Source organism: Tursiops truncatus, chromosome 18 (genome assembly GCF_011762595.2).
Source record: "Tursiops truncatus isolate mTurTru1 chromosome 18, mTurTru1.mat.Y, whole genome shotgun sequence".
NCBI lineage: Eukaryota > Metazoa > Chordata > Mammalia > Artiodactyla > Delphinidae > Tursiops > Tursiops truncatus.
In genome coordinates, this window is record NC_047051.1 from 66,293,153 (window position 1) to 66,319,071 (window position 25,919).

Genomic DNA, 25,919 nt, shown 5'->3' on the forward strand with positions numbered 1-25,919 from the left:
ATCTAGAGGTATAAAACCATTTATGAGCAACTCCATAGCAATACACGGCCCAACCATCACTTCATGCTAGGATAAAACCTGTCATGAGTCCCCAAGCTGGATGCTTTTCCCACTCACATCCTTCCCCCACCTCCAGGGTGCATTAGCCAGGAGGTGGGTAATTCCTGGTCCTGAAGACGGACCAGGGGAGTCCATGGGCTGGCATCGGGAAAGGAGGGCCAGTCACGTGCCAGTGGACAGGCTAGCCTTTCAGATTCCAACTGACGGCCAATCCCACTGTGTTTCCACTCATCTTTTTTTTTTCCATCAACACACCACTGTTTCCATCTTTCACCATGGTTAGACTGCAAACAGTTATTTCAGACATGACTGGACACCAAAATAACTTAGCTTGTGCTTGGGTACTAGGCCTACAGATGCTTTTCTTTTCATCTCATTTTTTCCGGTACTTTCCAGATTAAAGACTATGTGCTCCTTTTGAGACCAAAAAAAGGGAAAGTTATTTACAGGAGAATACTGACACTGGCCCCTCAGCCTCTACGGGAGTCGTTTAGTTAACAGGAAGTCTACCACGTTCTTCTCCTCAACCTACAATTCCAGCGCCAATGGCTCTCCTCTCCCCCAGTGGGCTTGGTCTGAATGTCCTTCCCTCGTCTCGGAAGGGCTGAAAAGCCTGCGTCTGTGAAGCCCTCCCCAGATCACTCCGACCTCCTCTCAGCACCCCTGCACCCCGTTCCCTGTCAGAGCGCCCGACATGCAGTGTCGCACTCACTCACTGAAGACGTAAATCTTCAGCACAGCGCTGGGCTCAGCTACGGCAAGGACAGAAGGGATGAGTACAGAGAAGGGGACAAGGCTCTCACCCAAGTCTCCAATCCATCCACTAACACACCATCCTAATATCCTTACAAAGGAAGGGGAAAAAGATGGAGGTTCTTCGCCGAAGACCCCGGCTCCATCGTTGATCCCACAGGCTTCCCGGGGGGCAGAGCAGAGCTCACTCCTGTGGCCCCATCTCCACAGTCTGGGGACTCCTTACACTAAGCCACCCCAAGTCCCCTTAAAAATAATATGCCTCTTAAGGCATATGGGCCAACACGACTTAGACATGCTGTGCTCAGCTCAAGAGCTGAGGTCGGCATCTTCAGCCCTGGCAAACGACAAGGGGCCAAATGCACGGGTCCCAGAGACGACTGTGTCAAGCAGGGCTCTAGACGCACACACGAGACTTAAGGCCAGCACCCCCTTCAGTTCAGGGACGCGAGGATGCTGGTGAGGCAGGTACAGTCCATCCTCACCCCAACCCCACCTGCCTTTGAGAATCAGCACGTGTGCCCCAACATGGAACTGCCGAGAGCACCCTGCTTCCCCAGGGCCCCCGGGGCTGCAAGCTCTCGAGCTGTCACGCGGAGACTAGTGGGGACACTGGCCAGACAGACACGCAAGGACAGACGGGGGGACTGGAAAGAGGCCGAGTGTGTGTACCGGCAGAGCAGACGTGCCCGTCAAAGAGCGTAACCGCCCCGCCAGACGAGCCTCAGACGGGGGCAATCACTGGAAACAGGTCTTTCGTCAGGCACTGCTCCAGACAAGAGCGGCCAGCCCAGGGGCACATGCCCCCACCCTCAGGCCCCAGCCTCTGGCAGCCTTTCCTGACAGACCTCAGGACTCAGGTCCTGAGCCTTATCTGCACTTCCCACACCTCCTGCGTCAACAAACCTGGGAAGAGAATTTCACAGACATCTTCACAATGAGTTCCAGCTAAGAGCTGTTGGGTCTGATCCAAGCAAACGGAAGGACTGGCTTTTGCCATAAGCCAGAGGAAAGGGTAAGGGAGATAAGGGTTTGCACGAAACCTGACGCGCTTTCTTAAGCTCCCCAGCCAAGCGTGCATTCCCTGTAAGTCTGCGACAGTGTCTTTTCATCTGCCTAAAAAACACCGCAGCATCTACTGATCACACAGGAGCATTCTGATCTCGACAGCTCCAGGGAAAAGGTGACAAAGCTTCACGATGCCGTGGGATCGCTACGGTGCCGAGGCCACCTTCAGCAAACACCCAGAGAGGCCCTGCCCAGGAAGAAAGGCGGGGGAGGAAGGTCTCAGGCAGCCCGGACAATTCTTGAAGAAGCGTCAGGTGAGCCGTGGTGAGCAACACTGAAAAGGCAAGATCTGAATCCTGAGTCACGGGGGCCACGGTTGACCAGCTCACTGACCAGAAAGGAAAAGAAGAGAAGAATCAGCGGGCTGTAATCAGATGAGTTAAGAGACTTGGATTCTGGCCCCAGCCCTGCCAAAATCTAGACCTGAGAACTTTGATAAATGGGCCTCAGCTTAAAAAAAAGAGAAGGAACTGAACACCTAAGTTCCTGTTGAGTCTTCCAACGATACGACCCCAGGAAAAGGGACAACAGCAAAGGCTGCTGCTGACATCAGAAGTAGCTATGGCGGTAAACCCACCCCAGGGCCAAGGCGCCCACAGGCAACAGACACACCAGAGACTAGACAGCTCTGCTACCTTGAGGGCTGAAAACCTAATCGTCACTTACTGGCCATTGGCTACCAAGGCCACGAGGACGCCTATGGAAGTCACGGCCACCATTACAACTCAACAGTGAGAGGGCCGGGTCCACCTCTGCCGCAATGGACACGCACCCCAGCAACTTCCAGCACCAACGCAACAGCTCACCACACCGAGCTTAGGTCCCCAGGAAAAGCCACCCTTACGCTCCGTGTGCAATGCTTCACAAGGTGGGGATCTGCCAGGTACTAAGAAGAGTTCCACTTAAAGAGAAGAAATGGTGTTTGGCATGTCAGTGTATCTGAGTTAAATATTTGTTTGCCTAGAAATACCGGTTTAGAGAAGCCTATTCTCTGTGGCCCACGTGGACATCTCACTGCATTCAGGCGACCGAGACAGAGCCGGTGTGGGACGCGAGAGTGAAATGAGGTCTAGGAGGCGGGGGTTCTGGGCTTTTTGAGTCTATATTAAACAGTTTTAGAAAGCTGAAGGGCAACGGGGAAGAAAGAAGACAGGAAAAACTGGGAGAGTGCATCATATGACGGGTAAAAGAGGCTGGAAAAGGGAATCACGATTTTGCCTCTTGTTGCTAAGGAGCGTCGTCTGAGGACACGATCCCAGCAGGGGGGCATCTAAAGGCGAGGACAGGAGGGTGTGCAGCAGCCCGGAGAGCACTCTTCTGCCCAGGTGCTGGCCTTCCAGTTCTGTGCACTCTCCGTTTCTCCTGTGGGATCCTTTCTGCCCTTGCCCCTTCAATAGGGTTCAGAGTTCTGTCCAAGGCCCTCTGCCCTCCCCCACTCCTCAGGCTCCTCTGGCCCGCCAGCCAAGGCGCCGCCCTCACCTTTGAGTCGTAGGCCGACTGCTTGATGACTTCAGGCGCCATCCAGAAAGGGGTGCCCACGAAGGTGTTTCTCTTTATCTGGGTGTCTGTCAGCTGGCCCGCCACTCCAAAGTCCGCCAGCTTCACCTCTCCGTGTTCAGAGAGCAGGACGTTGGCAGCTGTAAAACAGAACCAAAGACGTCTCCTGCCGTCATCTGCTGGAGAGTTCCGCCCGCTACCATCTGGGACCAGGCACACGCGTGCCCCAGCACCATCACGTGCCCGACAAGAACAGGGACCAGGGCTGTGCTTCTGGTGAGACCCCCTCGTGGCCCGGCCCACCTACCCAGGCACGTCGAAGGCATACCCACAGGACAACATCCCTTGAGAAGAGAGGCACGGTTCAAACTCTACAGCTAACACTCCTTCCTCACCTTGGGTATTTCAAAGGAATATAAACAAGAGGTTTTCTCACCTTTAATATCTCTATGAATTTTCTTCTCCGAATGCAAATAATCAAGTCCTTTCAGTATTTCTCTTAATATAGTAGCAATCTGGGTTTCATCTAAAGGGCCAGGTTCTAACTAACAAGAAAAAACAAGATTAAAGTTACTTAAATGATTAGATGAATAAGTGTGAGATGACAGAACAGCCAATGTTAAATGGACAAGAATAATCAAACCTGAAATCTTCTTCACTCCCAAACAGAATTAAAACCTAATTACAAGCCCCTTTTAAAAAACTCCACAGAGAACCGGGGAACGTGACTTTGCTGGATGAAGCAAAGCTGGCTAAGAATCGAAGCCGGGCCAGTGAGAAAGGCCGCGGTCAGCCTGCCACGCCTGCCGGCTGAGCTGGGACGGATGACAGTCCAGAAAGCAAAAGCCCAGCGCCTCGCAGTGCTTGCCAGGGAGGGGGCAGAGCAGCCTGGCTCTGTCCTAGCAGAGGTGACGGTTATCGCAACACAAGGGGTCAAGAAGAGAAGGCCCGGGGGCTGGCTGCTTTCTGAGGCCACCCCAGCACCGGAAGTTCTTACATCTGGATTGTAAAACTTGGGGGAAGAGAGCGGAAAAGAGCTCAATCCCTCATGACTGAATTTTTTTATGTGATATAATATATATACACACGTATGTTATGTAATAAAAACATTAGTTAGTATCTTACCCCAAATGACATAATAATTGCCTGAGGATAAATATTTCAAGGAAACTCGAAGGAATTGACACTGACTCCTCACTGCTGTTATACAAAGATGTAAGGCAGACAAGTCAGGTACACACATCCCCACTAAAAGAAAGAAACTCAGACAAGTTCTAGAGCTCAGTTCAAACTGGACAGTAAGCCTACCATCACCTGTACAGCAGGGAACTCAACCACCACCAATCGCATAACTACCTCAGCAAAACCACCTAACACTCCACCCAAAGAACAAACAGTGGAAGCGTCAGAGAAAGGGGCAGAATTCTAACAATTTAACTTTTCATCTGAATGATGATGTTCGGTATTACGTTTTCAGACTTGACAGTGAATTCCACCATAACCCAAATTCACACACGTAAGTCAACGGGACGACACAATTCCACGATGCTCACCGAGTAGGTGTGAAAGAGACAGATTTGCTTTAAACCAAAGGGAATGGAAACCAAGACACGCCTTCTGAGGTAGCGTTCCGACGGACACGTCCATTTTCTCGGACAGACAAGTCCTGCTGTCTCAGGGCCTTCAGTGGGATGGTGGTGGTGGAACAGCTGATCGTTTCTGGGCCCAGGTCGGGGCACAGAGAACCCCCTTCTCACTTCATAACAGCGCGATTGCAGCTGCCCCGCTTTCTGGTCCATCCAGCGAGCTGGTCACAGGCCCAACCTGACCCATGAAAATCCACGAAGCCCGGGAGGAAGGGGGTGTTTCTCGAAGTCGGGGCCACCTCTCTGGGACTCTGGCCCGTCTGGCAGTGGCGCCCCCGTGCTCAAGCCACTTTCTCACACTCAGAACCCGGGTGGAAGGGAGGCTCCTTGCTTTTTGTTTCACGGTGTGCTACAGACGCAGAGAAGTCACACTGACAGGTAACTAGTCCCCCAGGAAGTCCTCCAAGTCCTAACTAGGATCCCGCCCGCGACGGCCGCAGACCAGGGCGGCCCACTGCACACTCTGTTCCGCGGAACCTAATTCCTCCCCAAGTTGTCTGACCCAGAGTCTTGTTCTCAAGAAACACATCGAAACGACTGTTCCTAAGCACACGATCCGGAAACCCTGCCTTGTCTGCCGGCTCCACATCTACTTCTGAGTTCACAGAGTGGGGGAATTTTAATACTCAAAATGAGGAAAATGCACTTTTCTCACAGCCTGGGGAAAAAGAGGAAGGAGGCAGAGATGCTGGCGAATTTGCTCTTATGCCCCGGGTACAGACCGCAGAAGGCTAACCCCACCGTTCAAAATGCTCTCCCAGAGCGGGGCTTCCATCCCCTCCTGCAGCAGCTTTTCACCCAGGCAGACAGCCAGGAACGTCTGGCTGGACTTGGACTTACCCACCTCCGCCCTCCTGTGATCAAGTGTCTGGAAAGAAACGGCGGAGCAGCCTGGAGTCATCACCAAGGAGAGAGAAGACTGAGGAACACGAACTGAAACATCTTCTGCTGGACCATTTGAGAGCTGGCTCTCCGACTGATATATATATATGGTTATGCCCTTTTAAATCTGGCCTGAACACCACCCACCAATGATTCATAGGCGGGGGCAGGAAGAGAGAGACTCTATTTACAGAGCAGGGAGATCCTTCAAGGTGTCAAAATCCACTGTAAAGGGTATTCAGTTGTTCCCTAGAGCACAGAGCTCCTGGCTGGTGGGTACTCACATGCTCCACCACTAACATTCCCAAGCAGTCTCTTCATTAAGAAGACTGTGGAATCTTCAAATAATCTCTATAAAAGAAAGACTCAGAGGAAAAAAAAGATGTAGACGGCTCCTCTTCTCTGGGTGACCTCTAATTCCCCCTCCCAAACCTGTTTTCCCCTCTTCCTCTGTAACAGACTCTCGGCCTGCACACGGCCACCCAACTAGAGACCGTATCTGCCGGCCTCTGCAGCAGCAAGTCTGGCCACATGACTGAGTTCTCGCCAAAGGAATACTTGCAGAAGTGCCCCTTCCCGGTCTTGGCTTTGAAACGCCGGCAGCCAGAGAAGACAAGGACTCAAGACCACGGGAAGCCACCCGCCCCTGCAGAGCCCGGAGACCACTGAGCCCACGTGTGGGAGAGGAAGTTCCATCTCGTGTGAGACACTGTTTGGAGGCCACCACAACAGCAGCTTGGCCTGAACATAAATGAACATGTCATCTCATTTTCTAAAATTCATGTGGCATATTCATTTTTAAGTTTGTCAAATATCTCTGCCTGACTGAGTGACCAATTTATGTAGCCTAGTTCCTTCTTAATTAAGATTCCACGGTTGCCCCTTAGATTCTCCTATAATACTGACTCATCTTGTAGTCAGTGAAAAATCTTTCGGTCTCAGGCCCTCTGTTGCTATCCTCATTCCCCTTCTCCCAATTCACCTCATGCTGCTTTATTTTCCTTGTAGCACTTTCCCACATGCGATATAATCAACTGTCTGCCTCTACTTGGAAGCTCAATTCCAGAATGAAAAGAAAGCCAAAAAAAATTATCACACATGCTCACAAGGCAATCCTAGGTGAAGGAAGGCACCATCTTCCCGCCCAGGCTAAGGTGTTATTAAGACTCAATGCAGGGAATTAAACTAATGTCTCACAACCTAAGTAAAAAGGCATGAAAACTAAAATGTAGAGTGAAAAAAGCCACCAAGTCTACAGTATTTCATTACAGCAGCCCCAGTGCACGAAGAGAAAGGATGAATCTAGAGTGAGGAGAGCGCCGGCGAGATCTTCGTGCTCTGGGAAACGGCAGAGCCCTGCCCTTGAACAGGACACCGTCATCCTTCCCTCCACAGGCTTCATGTACAGGGGCTGCTCCAGAGACATACAAACATATCGGCACCGTGCCTCCTAACAGAGAGATATTAAACAAAAGCAAGGTGGGGGCTTCCCTGGTGGCGCAGTGGTTGAGAGTCCGCCTGCCGATGCAGGGGACGCAGGTTCGTGCCCCGGTCCGGGAAGATCCCACATGCCGCAGAGCGGCTGGGCCCGTGAGCCATGGCCGCTGAGCCTGCGCATCCGGAGCCTGTGCTCCACAACGGGAGAGGCCACGACAGTGAGAGGCCTGTGTACCGCAAAACAAGAACAAAAGCAAGGTGGGATTTTTCTAAGAAATGCCCCAAATCCATATATTCAGCTACCTGGTAACAAATCTTCATATGCAACAATACTCTGGTTTTTAGAATCTTGTGTAAACATTTAATAGACACTCTCAAAATAATCTTAATAGTCTTCAACATTCACAAAACTCTTGTATCCTATTATTAAAGTGCATCTTCTTTGAGGACTGGGGTCAGGCCAACAGAAAAGGAATAAGAGATGAAGAAAGATACGACAAAGTCAGAGGGAGGGAAAGGAGAGCGCGGGGTCAGGGCTTTGCAGCTGGTTACAACAAGGTCCAATGTCCAGCTCTATCTGCTAGCTGGCACACCTAACTTCTGAGTATTTCTGTTTCTTCGAGTAAAATGAGACGATTTGGGCACATTCAAAAAGGGATGCCTGGTTCTTGTCACCAGAGCCCCTGATGTGGAAGATGGACGGCAGTTTGCCGGGACTCGCACCATATGGGATTTTAGTTAATAAGTGGAGAATTCGACACTTCCTTCCAACTGTAATGTCTAAAATTTCACAGACTTCAAAGCTCCAAAGAAAGTTACCACTAAATAAATTATTGTGGCATTAAGAATGAATAAACTAAAGCATTTAGAGACTAGAATTGCTGTTCTGAAAGACTCAATGTTGGAAAAGAGTCCCCACAAATCATTTTATACATGCCACAAATGAAATTCACTTAAGATAATAATAAATCGAATTATACAAAATGAGGCAATTTTCTACATTTCTGTAGTATTTCCCAAAGGAGTAAAAAAAAAAAAAAAGAAAAGCTCTTTGTGTCATATGTATATTTACAGAAAAGCAGCAAAGGAAGTCATAAAATTTGTCCAGCTGCTTTGCTGCTTTCTCCATTTTAATACCACTGTTTATACCATATTAAATTTTTCCCCTGAACTTTCCTTTTGACCAATTGCTTTTACGGTTTATAACATTATGTGATTTTTTTTTTAAATTGGGTACATAAGCCTTTCAGAGATACATACAGTTCTAGAGGTTCTACCTTCCCCCCAAAATACTAATTGTTACTATTACTGTGAGAAAGTAAACTCCTTTTAACCAAAGGGTATTTCTTTTCTTAGTGAATAAAAATCTGTGTCAACTGTAACCACCAAAAAACGCTAGCTTCCTTCAGCTGTGAGACCAGTGAAAACTGCAGACCTACCACCCTGACAACCGTCTAGCAAGCAGAACCCACGCTCTAACACTAAAATGATAGATCAGGCCTGACTTGGAAATCACCACTCACCCAAAAGCCCAGCTTTTACAGGACGGGCAGGGAAAGAGCGCTGATCCGTTGATTTCACCGCATAACCACGTGGGGATGAAATGTCAGGGGCTAAACAACCGTGTGAGATTTTTTTAATTTGTTTTGCACATATTGTGTCTCAAGGACGACTTAAGTAATGCCCACGATTTACTGGTTATTTCTGAGCACCTCATCAGAGGCCAACATGTAACCATGTTTTACCACAAGAGGGGAGTTACAGACTGTGACTTTGAGGTCATCCTACACCGGAGCTGCCTCTACCATGTGTGTGGGCTGGACACCTAGGTCCAGACCAGGTAGGAGACACCGCCACTGGCAGGGGTCCAGCTCCACCACAGCCACACTGGGAGCGCAGCAAGGCCTCTCTGCGTGTGCATCCGGTAAACAGAAACATGCGTTCCTGCTTGGCCCAGCGGCAGCTCCCATTTGTGATACTGTGCCCGTCTCCTACCTCTGAAATGAAATTTTAATTTTTAAAAATTCTAGTTCTGATTAATCATAAATGAAGATGTTCCACGCATATTTTAGAAGCGAAGTTACCATCCGAAACATGAAACAATGATGGGGTACCAGCTCCACAAAAGTTAAAACCAGTTTTAGAAAATAAGAAACTGTTATTAAGTCAGACACAGCAGGCGACATCCTTCATGGCTGCTTGGAATGAATTCACTGGTTTCCCATGAAATAGCAAAGCTGTCTTCAAAAGCAGATCTATATGCAGACGTAAGCTGGGACGAAGTGAGAGAGTGGCATGGACATATACACACTACCAAATGTAAAACAGATAGCTAGTGGGAAGCAGCCGCATAGCACAGGGAGATCAGCTCGGCGCTTTGTGACCGCCTGGAGGGGTGGGATAGGGACGGTGGGAGGGAGACGCAAGAGGGAGGAGATATGGGGATATATGTATACATATAGCTGATTCACTTTGTTTTACAGCAGAAACTAACACACCACTGTAAAGCAATTAGACTCCAATAAAGATGTTAGAAAAAAAAAAAGATCTATAATTTACAGTAACGTATCAGAAGCAGAAATCCCTACTATAAGGAATAGTTTGGTCCTTTTTTCATGCAACTTAAAAGGGAAACAGAAATGTAAACAGAATTATCTTTACAAGCAAGACTGACTGAGAAGACCTCTGATGCGTATTAAACATCCAGCGTGATACTTACTAGGTCCAGTGCGGAACCTCCACCAAGATATTCCATTATTATCCATAATTTAGTGTCCTACAGAAAAAACAAAAAGAGAGGCAAATTATTTCTTTTAATAAAAGCAGAAAAGATTGTTTTAAATAATCTAAGGGTATTTTACTCTGTCATTTTGGAACTAGAACATTTTATAAATACACAACAGCGAGAAAAGTGCATCCGAGTGAGAACTGGGTGGGAAGCCTGCACTGTGCCGGAGGGGCCCCGCACCAGCCCCCCCCCCCCCCCCGGCAGTGCGCTCCACAGCTACCGCACCAGGGCTCCGAGGGGCGTGCCTGTTTTCACACCACCTCAGTGGCTGATCCTCTGGCACAGAAGGGTTTGGGAACCAGTCCCCAAGGCCAGTACCATGCACACCCATCCCGCCCTGAGCATCAGACAGGAGGCGACCGGAGCACAGCCCTGGGCCACCTCCCCCCCCACTCCCCCCACGCCTGCAGCTCTGAGATGCGCAGAGGGCAGGTGGCATGGCTGGTGCGGCCTGTCACCCACTGCCTTGCTCCGGAGCTGGGCGGCCACCCTGAAGGCCGCCGTCCCCCCGCTCCGGGATATCCAGGAGAGCAGAGAGGCCCGAGCCTTGCCCCAGTCCTCCAGCCCCCTCACCAGCCTCCGTGTCTTGCGTCTCTTCCGTCCGTCTCTCCTGAAGCCCCACAGCGCCCATGGCTTCCAGGGTTCTTTTCAGACACAAATCCCAAAGTGCTACTCCCTTGAAAGCCAACAGGCTAGCAAACACCCACCCAGCCCTCCCGGGGGATGAGGGCACACCGGTGCGGGGTCAGGAGCACACTTCCTCTGAAGCCTCTAACTGGGCGCCTGGCCGAGTGAGTGCCCGCGCCACAGCAGGCAAGCTTGAAGGCTGGGGGGGCGCGGTGACCTGCCACGGCCTGCGGTGCCCGGTCCACAGCCTCGGAGCAGGTGTGCAAGCGCCAGGCTGCTTCCCTGCTAACGCGACACTCTCGGTTGCTTTCAAGCGCATCAAAAAGAAGAAAAGCAAACAAAACCCTTCCTAGGCTCTTTGGTACCTTCTGGATGGAGCTGAGCCCGAGCTCTTCAGAGCAAGCAGGGCCCTCGCCAGGCCCCATCCTCGCTGCTCCCTGGCTCTAGCAATGCTGAAAGTTTTGCTCTTCTGGACTGAGGCGCAGTTTCCTCAATCAGGAAAACCCTCACCAGCTCCCCTCCCCCGCCTCCACTTTAGCACCTTTGGTCTGATCTTCACTTAGATTTGCTTGTCTGTGTTTCCCACCAACAGCAAGCTAAGTGGCTGGGGGCAGCGCCTGGCACGCTCAAGCCCAGGAAAGGCGGCCTGTGGCACCTGTAGCGGAGGAAGGGCAATGATGCTGACTGCGTGTTCACTTCAGGGAGGCACTCGTGCCTGCGCTACACTTGTAAAGGAAGTTTCTTTTAAAATTAAAAAAAAAAAATTAATTAAATTTTAAAAAAATTTAAAAAGAATTAAAAAAAATTTTTTTTTAATTTTAAATAAATCCTGACATCCGGAGTCAAGTCTGTGATATTATAAAGAAACAGCCCCAAGTTTTACTGTATGTGGAACACCTTCTCAAGTCTTTAAACGCCCTTGACTCCTGATATGATGAAGACAATTCCAGTCTAGACTGGAAAAGGCACGGATACCTTACCTGATGTGTTTGGGGTCTACCTGATAGACACAAACATTTACTCACTTAGTATTCATCCAGTCATGGGCACCAGCCTTGAGCAGGCTCCATCACCCCCTGCTCCTGCTTTCAAGAGAACTTCCTAGCAGAGAGAGCATTCTCCGGCCCTCCTTTATTTCACAGGTATGCCCAAGTCTTCCCCAGGCCAGTACTTCCCGAACACCTGCTCCTGGAAAAGGTCCATGCTACTCCCTCTAGACACCCCAAAAGCACCTTGTTGGAGAGAGAGAAAGCAACTACTGCGGGGAATGGCCAACACCATTTTTGACGGCACAGGAAAGCTAAATGGTTTTTCTATAAGGAACTTGGGAGTTTACGTTTCTACTCTCATTCTCTTTTCTACGGCACCGTCTGGCCCAGCTCCCATCCCTTTTACTTTGTGGGTGTTGAGGGTGAGTTCCCTACAACGAGATCAGCTCTGGCAGGCAGGCTCCCCCACCCCGCATCTGCACCTGTGGGGAGCTGGAGCAGAGGAACAGGACACCCTGGGAAACGGTCTGTGTTGACTCGGAGGTTCAGGGTCATCTCACAGCTTCCGGAAGCAGCGAGACAGGCGACCACACCTCATCCTCCGTTCCAAAACTCCAGCTCCCCACTACCTACTCAGGGAGCAAAACAACCCTTTACACGGCTCGCTCTCCTTTCAGGCAGTCATGACAGGGGACAGAGTGACCTGTTCTCCCGTAACCCTCAGGGGCACTTCAGCAACAGCAGAACACCTGGCAAACCAGCTGCCCCCAGCTGAAAGGCTTTATAAAGCCCGGGCCTTCACTGCACCTTCCTGGAGAGGAAGATGCAGTAAAAAAGACCAGCCCCGCTTCTCTGTTCATCCAGCTCGTTCCTGGTACCAGACAGGCCAGGGCCTGAACGCTACCCAACACGAGGTCCGCCAGATCTGGGGGGCACTCAGGAAGACAGCACTAGGTCCTTCATTCAGGCCATTGCTTTTTAAAGACTTGGCCAGGTCCTAGGACCCAGGTGCTTTTCTCCCCAGTTCCACCAGTCTGGGAATGGAAACTGCGTCAAGAAAGGTTCCACTGGTCCCACCTCTCAGCTGAACCTGCCTTCCCACCCCACGGGGTGTGCCGCACGCCTCGGCCGCCAAGCCAGCAAGAGAGTGGGGGAAAGCCCTGGGGACGAGGGCTCAGCGGCCTCACCGGCTCTGTGCTCCCCGCAGCCGGTCCCCGTGGGGAGCTCGTCTCTAAGGCGGAGGCCAGACCTCCAACGACTGGCGAGTCACAGCTCCCAGGAGTGAGCCCCAAGCGAGGGGACAGCAGGACCTGCCGGGTCACAGAGGCGGAACCAGCTGCCTTTTAAGATGAACCGAAGGATGAGTTGGCACCGGGGCGGGGGTGGAGGGAGGGAACGAGGGGGTCAAGTGCGGCCAGCCAGCAGGTGGGGCAGGAGTGCAGCAGCAAGAACCTAACGTGGAGGGCGAGGGGAGGGCCCGAGAACCTTCCATCCTGTAGCCTGTTGCTAAACACTTCACACTTCCCCCCAGAAGTCACCGGAGGGCACCAGGGCCGGCTCTCGCTCTCACTCAGCCCTCGAGGTGTGCAGGGAAGAGGCCAGGCGCAGCGAACGGCGCGGGGGAGAGGGGCTGGACTGGGGGCGGGGCAAGGCTGGAAGGCGGGGCACAGGCAGGGCAGGCGGCCTCGCTCAAATGGACACGGGCAATGCCCTCCACCGACAGGGAGTCCTGGGGGAAGCGGCAGAGGACGGGCTGACAAAGGTATCCACGGGTCCTTCACGCAGCGAGGGTCACTCTCCTTTCTCTTTAATGCAAAACCATCGCTGGTTTTAAAATAGCTGACAGCTTCTACCAAATTCCAGTATGAATTCTCAACTCTGTGGCTTGGCGGACCAACCCGTGCCAAGCACGGACCCACCCGCCTGCTCCTCTCACCTCCAACTTCTCCCTGCGCCCAGCTCCAAGGCCTGCAGGCTTCTGCACAGCTGCTCCCACTGCCAGGTGTGCCGCCCGCCGGCCTCTGAGGACAGCATTCGGGGTGACCCTCTCCCTCCTCCGTGCTCCAGGCCCATGCTCTGTCCTCACTGTCCCTGCCTCAGGGAAGGCAGCCCGGCTCACCCTCCGCCCAAGACTAGCCCCACCAGCAGTGCCCTCGGTTCACCCGCCACCTCCCATTCCCACGGGTGACCCCCAGCCCAACCGGTGACCCCACTACGCCCCTGGTCACCTCCCCCAGCACTCTCCTCCACAGCTGCATTCCTCTGGACTCAAGCCTTCTCCTTCTCTAGGCTGACTCTCTCCCACGGTCCCAGCGAGTCCAAGGCTATTGGGTCTGCTTGGCTCCACCCTGTCCTGGCTAGAATTCCCCAACTCTAACCCTCAGCGGCCGGTTCCTCCTTCTGACCCAAAGGGAAGGGTACTAAGAACAAGCTCTGCCCGCCTCCCACGCCGACTGGGACAGAGATGCCGCGGACGTCATGAAAACCAGGGGCAGAGTGGAGGCCGGGTCTCAGGATGAGTGGAGTCCTGCGGTGCAGACAGGACCTGTGCCGCGTCAGCTGGCCCCCGCGCAGCACCTCCGGTGCAGCACACTCATTCAACACAGGCAGAAGCGGCCTCTTAAATCTGCCACCAGTCACCATCCCAAGTAATAATTTCTACCACCCACCCCCAAAGAAGAAACATTCAGAAGGGAGTAAATGGACCGGCTCAGGAAAGTAAAGATGGGCTCTGAGGGCTGCAGGCCAAGCGCTCCCCGCGGCTCCGGCACGGTTTCTCCTCTTCGGCACCACCGGCACTTGGGGCTGGATAACCTCTGTTGCGGGGCTGCCCTGTGCATTGTAGGGCGCTGGGCAGCATCCCTGGCCTCCACCCGCTAGAGGCCAGTAGCACATCCCCAGTCCTCAGGGCCAGACACCACCCATGGCCTCTGGGGGCCAAAGTCACCCCTGCTGAAAACCACTGAACTGCCCAGTCAATGTCCTAAGCCTGAAGTGCGACTGCTCAGAAGTGCTGACCGGTTAATTCTCTCCTCCCCTTGGCAAAGCCAGTTGTTATACCCTGCAGCCTCCAGCTAGGAGACCATCACTAACTCACTGTGAGACACCTAAGCTTGGAGTGCCTCAGCCAGAAAAAAATGGCAATAATCTGTATCCCTAACCTCACGGTTCACCTGACAAGAAAATGAGATAATGAACGTGAAAGCACTTTGCGAAGCTCGGGGTGCTAATCACAGGCAGAGTGCTATGAGCCCCCTCAACAGCCTCACCCGTACGTGCCTCGAAATAACCCGGTGAAACCGAAAAAGTCCAATTAACAAGACGAAACGGCATTTCTCTGCATGGGAGTTTCTGAGCGGAGTAAAATCTTGAACAATGATTCATCCACATTCTACACCAGAATGAAAAAATAATTACTGCCCTACAGGCCTTGAGGCATGAGTGTTAGAGAAGGATGGTCTGGTCAAGGGACACACGTGACCTGCTCGACCAAGTGACCAAGCACTGTCACGGCCCAGATGCAGAATCACTGCCCTCATAAAACCTGCCAAGTGAATGACGTGTGAGGTACTCTAAGGAAAATAAGAATTCTTAAAATAAGAATGATTTTAATCAGAATAATTTCATGTTTAAAAAATGACCCCAGACAATGGAAGTTACGAATGGCCTTGTAAGAGAATTTTCTCATGAGGGAAAGAAAACAGTTATTTATTTAATAACTTAAGGATTCACCACTTAAAAGGCACCAAAGTGTGTAAAGCGAGGCGTCTCCCTCTCGCCCCTGGCTCCTGGCTGTCCAGCCTCCGCGCCCACCAGCCTAGCGGCGCATCTTCCGTGACTTCACAGAAATATCTCTGCAAATACCTATCAGCTCCTTCTCCACTTCTATCCAAATGTAACGCTCTATACACTCTTCTATACCTTGCTTCTCCTTGGAGCATTCTATACTTGTCCATAAAGTAATTCCCTTTTTTTTTTTTTAAGCCGTAACTATCCCACACCCTATTGACAACACCAGGTTGCTCCCATTCTTTTGCTATCAGAACCTCGAGGATGTATCATTTGGGGAGTTGCTGGAGGCTGAGTCAAAGGAATCCACTTGAATTTAAATAGATAATGACAAATTATTCTTCAAAGCTCCATTTGTACCGCCTCCAGCAACGTGTGAGAGCTCATTTCCCTTTTCTTTGCCAACGCACCATGTCCCTTGACAATATAATCCAACTATTTTCCAGTCATGCTTAGGAGGTGAATGAATTGTGTCCCCCTCCTAAATTCATATGCTGAAGTCCCGACCCTGAGTACCGCAAAATGGGACTGAATTTGGACACAGGGTCTTCAAAGAGGTGTAAGTTAAAATGAAGTCATTAGGGTGGCCCCTAATCCAATGTGACTGGTGTCCTCATAAGAAGAGATGAGGACACAGGCACACACAGAGGGACGACCGTGTGAAGACACAGGGAGAAGACGGCACCTCCAAGCCAAGGAGAGAGGACTCAGAGGAAGCCAGCCTGGCCGACACCTCGACCTCAGACTCCCAGACTCCGGATTTGTGAGGGAATAAACTTCTGCTGTTTAAGCCGCCGGGTCTGTGGCGCCGTGTTACGGCAGCCTGAGCAAATGACAGTCATCAACCCATTGCGGGGGGCCGGGGAGGGGGGGCGTATCTCACAGTTTGCCTTTCTCTCATTGTAAGGCTGAACATCCTTATATATTGAAGAGTCATGCATGCTTTCATTTTTGTGAGCCCTTATTATCCTCTGTCTGTTTTTCTATTGACCTAATATTAGGGGAAGTAACCTCCTGTAACATGAGCCACAAACACAGCATTTTCCTCACTTGTCTTTTGATTTTGCCTTTGGTAGTTTTTTGCTCGTGGAAATTAATTTAATGTACACACACAACATCAACAACAACACCGCTTACAGGCAAACCTGCCCTGCACTGCCTGGAGGTGGTGGCTGAAAGCTGGCGCTCCCCACGTTCACAACCCTCACGGCCTTGACAGACGTCAGACGACAGAAAGGTTAACACAAGGTGAATAAGAAAAGGGGTGGATTCTGCACCATGAACAAAGATTTTTACACCATGAGTTCTGAAATGAAGTTAAGCTCTGCTTCTGCATCTGCACGGTAAGCAAAGGCTGAGCCCAGGAGGTCTTACTAAAACAGCGGGGCGTCACAGACTTCCTTAGGAGTGTAGATTTTAAAGCAAAGGTACCTTTTTGCTGAGATGCTGTGCATGAACCCAGACGCTCGAGCCCGGGTTTGGATCCTGCCTCTGACCCGCACCAGCTCTGGGACCCTGAGACCAGGTCCGAAGCCGCCTTCAGTTTCCTATCTGCTCCTGGGACTAAAGAACACCCACCTCAGGGGCGCGCCTGGCACACAGCAGTGCCCATGAACTTGGGCTATTAATAGCACACTAACTTTAGAGCGCCCCCTGTCTGAACTCAGGGCCACTGGGAGGCTTGTGAAACGAGGAGGCAGGAAACGGGTATCGAAGCCCAAACCCCACCTCGTTTTACAGTCAAAGCAACTCCCTGACATTCACGGCACCTTCCAACTGCACTCAAGGCACAGAACACGACCCCTGGCCTCAAAAAGAGCTGATTTAATTGTTCCTCTGCTCACAGATGCCAGCATTCCTTCAGTGATTCCTGCCTCCTACGCACACAGTGTCACTGGGGGGGTCTGTAAAATGAGTAGGGCTCAGGCTCTTTTCCTAAATAAATCACTTTTCATAATAGAAAAGTGGGCAAATAACTACCACCAGCCAGCCTGTGGTGGGTACCACAAAGACACAAAATGCTATGGGTGTTCAGAGGAGAGGCCTGTCTCATCAATTACCTACACAACAGAACTAATGGGGAAAGAAGAAAATGAGAAGATCAATCAGAAAATCAATGGCCAAGAGGCACATGAAAAGACATTTAATGTCGCTAATTATTAGAGAAATGCAAATCGAAAGTACAATGAGGTATCACCTCACACCAGTCAGGACGGCCATCATTAAAAAGTCTACAAATAACAAATGCTGGAGAGAACGTGGAGAAAGTGAACCTTCCTACACTGCTGGTGGGAATGTAAATTGGTGCAGCCACTACGGAAAACAGTATGGAGGTTCCTCAAAACCTAAAAATAGTTTCCATATGATCCAGCAATCCCCCTCTCCTGGCATATATCCAGACAAAACTCTAATTCGAAAAGATACATGCACCCCTATGTTCACAGCAGCACTACTCACAGTAGCCAACATATGGAAACAACCTTAATGTCCATCAACAGATGAATGGATAAAGAAGATACGGTACATATGTACAATGGAATACTACTCAGCCATAAAAAAGGGAATAATGCCATTTGCAGCAACATGGATGCAACTAGAGATTATCACACTAAGTGAAATAAGTCAGAAAGAGAAAGACAAATGCCATACAATTTCACTTACATGTGAAATCTAAAATATGACACAAATGAGCCTATCTATGAAACAGAAACAGACTCACAGACCTAGAGAACAGACTTGTGGTTGCCAAGGGGGAGGAGGCCGGGGCGAGCAGATGTGAGCTTTTCTGTATAAAATGGATAAACAAGGTCCTACTGTATAGCACAGAGAACTGTATTCAATATCCTGTGATAAACCAGAATGGAAAAGAATATATTAAAAAAAAGAATGTATATATGTATAACTAAATCACTTTGCTGCACAGTAATAATGAACAGAACACTGTAAATCAACTACACTTCAATTAAAAAAATAAATTAAGAAAACAGAAAATTGAAGCAGGATAAGCTTGGGGGTGGGGAATGACGACGGGGGTGGGGGTGGGGGGGACGACAGCCCAGCCTTCCGCTCTTTCATGAGGCCCTAAAAGGACAACACTGGTCCAAGACAAAGTCTCTTAGTGCTGGAAACAAGCATGGAACAAGAGAAAGGCCACTACCTGCAAATACCAACTAAAATGACACTGCGCTATTAATAAAACCTGAAACGGCACAAAGAGAAACAAATCAACTGGAGATTTCTGGATCAAATCCTTAGGAAAAAATCAAAAGCATCACTACGAATTATCCAAAAATACTGGAAACACTACATACACCAAAAGCTATACAATACAACCAAAGATTTATTCAGAGGAAAACACAGTATTATACATTTTCATTACCAAGCCAAAAAAAACGGTGGGGGGGGGGGAGAAATTTTAAGTGTTCAATATGGAAGTTAGGAAAGAAGGAAAAAAGAAGGAAACCTAAGGAAAACAAATAAAGATACATGCTAAATGGAAAAGTATTAGAATGAGAAATCTATTTTATGTTTTAAATAAACTCCAGGTACTATAATCAAGAAAAAAATAGGTAACACTAATTTGTAAATACAGCAGTAAAAAATTACGGATGGAAACACTTTTAAATGCAAACAGAACAGGTCACAATGTTTTATTATAATAAGTTTAAAAATCTACAATGAGGGCTTCCCTGGTGGTGCAGTGGTTGAGAGTCCGCCTGCCGATGCAGGGGACACGGGTTCGTGCCCCAGTCTGGGAGGATCCCACGTGCCGTGGAACGGCTGGGCCCGTGAGCCATGGCCGCTGGGCCTGCACGTCCAGAGCCTGTGCTCCGCAACGGGAGAGGCCACGGCAGTGAGAGGCCTGCGCACCGCAAAAAAAAAAAAAAAAAAATCTACAATGAAATAGATGATTTCTTTGTAATGTATGAATTAAAATTTTCTCAAGAAAGAAGAAACGGGTGGGGGAAGAAATGGATCAATTAACGTCCTCTAAAAATATCTATATAAAGAGGAAGGAAGGAGGGAAGAAAGGATGGGAAGGAGGCAAATGATTTTGCCCTTGAATGTTTTAAAAGAACAGAATATTCTAGCAACTCTCCTGAAGCACGGGACTTTTCCTGACATCGCAAGGTAACACCGACACCTGGAAAAGGTTATCATCAGTACAAGAGGAAGAGGGAGGTGCGTTTCTACGTGCCAGGGATACGGTGCCTCCTGGGACAGAGGGCTGTCATCTCAAGAGAGGAGTTTCTAGAGAAGAAAAAGGTGCTTTTGGAAATGAACATTAGGTGTGAGAGTCTCCGCACATGTGAAACGTCTGCATCGTATTTTCTACCACCCACTGCCTGCCCAGCCCCACCAGGCCTTGGGCCTGCCTGTCGGCCAGGTCTGCAGTGCTTCCCAGAGGCCTGAGCCCTCCTCTGTGTCCGCTCGCTCCATCACCATCAGAAACCTGACATGACAGGGAGAACACAGCCAGAGCTGCTGTCCCTCCAGGCCATCTCTCACCGGCCCCCACCCCCGACCACCAGTGGCCCAGTTGGCTGGGACCAGGACACTCGCGGAAGATGGGGAGAGTAGAGTCCTCCAGGGCCTGGGGAGAGCCACACCCTCCTTCACCACAGGCTCCCTGAGGGGACAGCCCCGGGGCACCTCGGGTCTTCCTCCTGGTGCAGCAGGTGGGGTCCCAGCCTCAGCCCGCAAGAGTGCGACCCCGCAGCACCGTATGCTTTACCGAAGATCCTCATGAGGAGTATTTCATTTGATTCTCCCGGTAATCCTGTCCGTTTAGGTAACCAGCTTCTTCCGCTTTGCAGACGCGGATACCTCGTTAGCGCGGGCTAGGGGAGCAGCTGGGGCCCGAAGCCAGACTTAATGTTGAGTCAGAAACCTCAACAGCAAGAACCACAGTAACAAACATCACAGACTCCATGCGACTTCTAAAGGACTCCAGTGAAGAAAACATGTTCTAGGGTAACTGTTCTTAACTGGTTTCCTTTCAGAGAGCAATGAACTCTCATCTTACTGCCTGAAAAAAGACATCGGTTTACAAAAGGTCTGCCTGTGACTTGCGGGATTCACACGCCCTGCTCCCTCGTGCCAAGAACAAGAACTTCTGTCCTCATGTGCTGCAACAAACTGGAAAGAGCGCTGAGCCGTCCCTAAGACGCTCTTCTCCGGGTTTACGTCACAGGCTCCTCTCTCCTGGAAGAGGCCGCCTCCTAACTGGGTGCACGTGTGCGCAATGAGTTTCAGTAATTAAGTGCCCCCGCCCCAGGTGCTCCTGTCTTTTGCATCAGCACATATTCGCCACAACGGCAACAGATCTGTTAATGGGAAGTTTCCGTGCTGAATGATGGTTAAAAACGAAGATGGATAAAAACATCTGCTTAAACGTAAAGATCCTTACAAGGTCATCAGGGAACTACACTTACAAATGACCTAAATCTGAGGGAGCAGAAAAGAAATAACAGAGAGAAGCATGGAAAGGGTGCCCTGGGAGATGAAAGAGGAGGACTTGACTTTCCCCCCTTGCTCTGTCCTCATAAAAGAGCAAACACAACAGTCAGTGATCATAAACTGCTACGTCAAACAAGTCTGCCATAATCATAAGCTAAAAATGTTCTCTTCCTAAAAGTGAAATACTGCTAATAATTACAAGATTCTCTTTCTGCCAGGTGAAGATTTTAACGGCTATTACACAGCATATGTCAGAAATATCCACCACAAAACCATAAAACCAAAAGAAGTGACTACTGAGGGCTCAGTACTAACTCTCCGATAAAGACCCAGCCCAGAGAGATCAGACAGGACTGGCAGAGGGCAAATACGGCTGAAAAAGAAGACTTTATTGTGTTCTGCAAATTTAAGAGGTACCTTCAGTGTTAAGATAACGTATGGCATTAGAAGATTCACGCGTAACAGATGCTGTACTTCAAATGCACGGGTGGCAAATTCATATTTATACTTTTATCTCCATCCTTCAGGGTATTTACCATACCCTAACGGTAAACAGCTCCCAAAGTAAGGGACTTCTCCTGCAACATGCCTGAATGTCCGGTGCCGGACTGTACCGAGGAGACGTTTCTGCTATCTGAACTCTCACTCCCCTTCCTTCCAACCTCCTGGCCACCTCACTCATCTTTATTTTCTGCACAGTTCTACCCCAGAATGAACAGTTAGATAACAGGCACATGTTCTCGATGTATAGTAAGTTCGTTAACGATGAGCTGCTGGACACAGTCAAGCTACGCTTGGATCGGACGTGCAAATCCGGGGCACCCTCCCTGAGGCAGCCCTGGGGCGCAGACCTGAGACTGCCGAGGTGATACGGATACGTGTCTCCTGCCCCTACACCCGACCATGACATGAACCACCACCACCCCCAGCTCCATTTCTGCCTCGGTGAGGCAGACTCCATCACAGCACATAAGTGTCCACAGAGCCCCATGCAGACGCCTAGAGAAGAGCCAGCCTGAGTGCTCCGTCTGGCTCCGTGGTCGGTCAGTAATGGCCGTGACAACGTGCGGCTCCCAGACAGGGTTCATTAAAAGGGCCTGGTTCGAGCAGTCCATGTCTCCATGTTGAAGCAGATGTCCTTACTCACCCAAACTCCTGAAAGTCCTGCTGTGCTGCGTGGACCACTGAAAGAGGAGTTCTTTCCCCTCACCGGGAGTAAGGCTTCTCTTTGATTACATACCAAGCACTCCTCATTACATAATCTAAGTAAGGTTTGTGATCTCATATATGATACTGGTTTTTTTTTTAGAAATTTACTTAGAAATATAGAAGTTTTAGAAAAGAAAGCATATGGCATAATTAATTGTTTTACCCGAATACATCAGCTGTGTTTAGACACGTCAGACGAAGGTTTGAATAGGCAGAAGATGTATGTTGAGACAAAAAGAACTAGAAATACAATTAATACTTATTTTAAATTATAGGCAACAGCCAGAAAACAGAGTTGAGTTTCTTTTTGGTGAAGTAAAATATTTAGCCTAACTGGAATTTTAATTCATTCAACTTTCTGGATAGAAAAGCATAAAACGGAGCGGCCAAATGTCTTCAGGGACTCCCTTCAATTACACTAGGACAGTGTGTTCGGGGGAGAGAAAGGAAGCCATGGCCCCGCTCCCCGAAACGTCTGGACGTTCTCTATTATCTTTGGTGCCGAGCCGACCTTTTTTCTTCCCCATGATGGAAATGAAACGTATTCCCCTGTGATTTCAAAGCAAGATTTACTTGGGGATTAGTTTAGTCCACCCAAAAGTAACTTGTTTTGCTTCTACCCGCGGTCACCCTGGAGTCTGATACAAAGGGCTCCCTGTATCTTTTCTGTTTCTCCCAGAAACGCAAGGACAGATGCTTGCAAGCTAAAAATCACTCAGAGAAAACAGATGTTCTTTTCCCTCTCCCAGAAGTTGCAGCTGTTCCAGGTCCATGGGGAATGCGGCAGATGACTTCCAAATGGCAACGGAAGCTGGGAGGGTGGCTGTCACAGTGTGGGCACGGGGCTCCCCCAACGTGGCTGAATGACTGAGCAGATCACTGTGGGGAAATGAGGGCCCCGCTAGCCTGGGGGTGGCAGGCGGCTCACGAGAACCAAAGACACCCTTGTCTCTACACTTGGAATCAACGAGTATGATGCCCAAGACGACACAAGGCAGCAAAAGTGGAGGGAGACTGTTAAAATCCTAGCCGGAGGCACCAGGATAAAGCTTTTGTTTGTTGCTCAGAGAAAGGCAATCCTCATGGAAGAAAGCAGCCTGACTGCACCACCAGGGCAGACGGAGGCCAGGGCTCCTGCAGAGGGAAAAGCTGTCCTCGCAGAGTTGCAGGAGGCCGGACGGGCTGTAGCTGCCAGTTCTTCGTGCGACCAAAGCCGGTGACTAACTGAGCGCCCACGGACTCTGCGTCCCCGGCACGGGCTCTGCCCTGGGCCAGCACTGGTGCTCCCTTCTGCGTGTGGACCGACAATCTGGCCTCTCTCCACAAAATAAAAAAAAACAATCCAGCATCTGGGAAACTGCCGCTCAAAGGACGTTTTGAAGAGCTGCGCGTCTGATCACGTTTATGAAAACGTGCGTGAATTTCCTCCCTTTTCCGAGACTCTACCTTCTCATGTTCACGTCACTTACGTAGAAGCATAAACCCCAAACCCATTTTCTTTAGACAGTATAGAAAATTAATGGGGGCCGACAAATAGCGAACACAGAAAGTAGCGGCATGGACGCAGGGCAGATATTTGGAAGGAACTCTGAAATCAACTGTGTTTAAAAAGAACAAGCCAAAAACCTAGGAAAACAACCCAGCGGAATCACAAACAGACGATAAAACGGACCAATCGTATCGCTTCCTGGCACACCTCCCACTCGCCCCGCCAGGTTTTAATGTACTTAGAGTCTAACAACGTGAGGTCGAGCATTTCCAGAAGCAGCAGGCGTTTTCCAGAGTCCTCTCGACTCGGGAGGCAGGTGGCCCGTTTACCTCAAATGATGAGTCGCGGTCCCCGAAGACCAGACCAGGGGAAAGAGCCGGAGGCAGAGCTCCGCGACCCGCCAGCCCCTCGGCCACTGCCCGCGCTTCTGCGGCCCCCAGTGCCCGGGCGAGAGCCGGGGCGGGCCGCTCTGTCCTCGGTCCCGCCGGGAGAAGCCCACAGGGCAGGCCCGGGGAGGCTTCTCCCACAGTAGGTCCCTCCGTGAGGCCAGCTGCTTGCGGGAGCGGGCTGCGCAGAGATGGGCCGTCACCGGCCCCGGCAGGGACCGCCCGCCTGCTGGACGGCGCGCAGGAGCCTCCAGGCCCGGGCGGCAGGGGGAGCCCGTGGCAGGAGGCTCTGTGGGCCCCTCCTGGGCTGCCGCCCAACACCCGCCTCGGGGGCACGCTCCCAGCCCACCGCCCCTGCTCTCCTGCCGGCAGGGCCATGGGAGGGGCCGCGGGAGCGACTGGACAGGAAGGGGAGAGGAAGGAGGGACGGGAGGCAAACCACCCCAGAGAGCCGCTGGTGAAGAGCGTGCTGGTGACTCTTGTCTCCAGATTTTCCGTCTCTCAGAGCCCACGGGTGATTTCACCAGGGCCTTCGACATGGTTCCCTCGAAGACAGCTTCAAACAAAGGCCTAACGTTCCTGACGTGCTCACCCCTTTAAAGCCTGAACGTGTTTCTAAGGCATCTTTGATGCGTGGCCTGCTGGGAGGGGACCCTGCACCTCGGGCATTTAAATCGGGTTGTTCACAAACACAGTCTGGCCACAGCCCCGAGATCCCCGTTCAGGGGTGGGCCGGGGCACTGGCAGGTTTTAAAGCCCCCTGCGTGTTCCGGCTCTAAGTTATTACTGCCTCTGGATTAAATAAGCACCTTCCAATCAATCCCTTCCTAATGGGAACACTTGTGACGCACGCAGACCTGGCTCACGAGAGGGAAGAAGTCCCTGCTCTGCAGGTTGAATGTGAAGCTGCCAGGGGACATTCTAGGGGGACCGTCCCGGCAGGCGTTTCTCTAAGTGGATCTGAGGCCTAGGGAGAGTCCAGGCAAGGCACTGAGATTTGGAAGCTCGGGCAGTAGTGAAGACCCTGGACTGGATGAGTGTGCAAAAGGACAAGCAGGAAAAGGAGGCCAAGCACTAACAGTAACCAAGGAAAAGAAAGGCGAATGAGACACTAGAAATTCCCGTCAGAGGAAGGCTGTCTCGTTCCCCAGACCTGAGGGCCCATGGCTGCAGTCCACCCCAAACAAAGCGGCTTATTAACCTTCGAGTGTTCATTAAAGGAACAAAAAGTGAACCACACCCCCACCTGGGGCAGAGAAAATCTTAGAAACATCTTTGGCAAGCTTTTATGAAAAGTCAAGACAAAAAGATTTTAGGGAAATGTGGTATTAATCACCCCCCAACACCACCAAGCCCCCAACAATTTCTGTTAGGATTTTACACCTACCATAGGCTTCAGCGCTTGTGATCTTTGTGTTTCCTATGAACAAGACATGCACAAATACTTTTACAGCTTATTTTCTCTCAAATTCCACAGTTGCACTCAGAAAACTATCTACTGAAAAATAAAACTGTTTAAAACATGAACATGCTATTTCAGTGATTGCCTTTTGTATCATGCTTCATGGTCCTTTGTCAATTTATCCAGTTTTTAAACCACCAACATTGAAAGGCATGCTTTTCTAAAGATGGCATACCAGCAGGAGACCCACAGAAAGCTGTTACTGGGTGCTAACTTGGCATCTCCGGACTTATGTTCTTAACCACAGTGGATGCCTTCTAAGGCTCTTCCCAAGTGCTGACAAGAGAAGCTACTTCCAGGGGGCTCCGTCTGGGGATTTTATAGAATTGAAATTTACCATGAGAGAGAGAGACACAGAGAGAAAGAAGGGTCCCACA

At 50.4% G+C, this 25,919-nt stretch overlaps 1 protein-coding gene across 2 annotated transcripts in view; it reads right to left on the reverse strand.

Moving 5' to 3' along the window:
- STK24 (serine/threonine kinase 24) overlaps positions 1–25,919 on the reverse strand; it is a 108,388-nt gene that overhangs the window by 15,402 nt on the left and 67,067 nt on the right. For both annotated transcript variants that reach the window (XM_033843757.1, XM_033843756.2), the window contains 3 exons: positions 10,063–10,119; positions 3,815–3,923; positions 3,361–3,518 (listed from right to left, as the gene is read on the reverse strand). In XM_033843757.1, the coding sequence (XP_033699648.1) occupies positions 3,361–3,518; positions 3,815–3,923; positions 10,063–10,119 (324 nt within the window). The remainder of the gene's footprint in view (positions 1–3,360; positions 3,519–3,814; positions 3,924–10,062; positions 10,120–25,919) is intronic.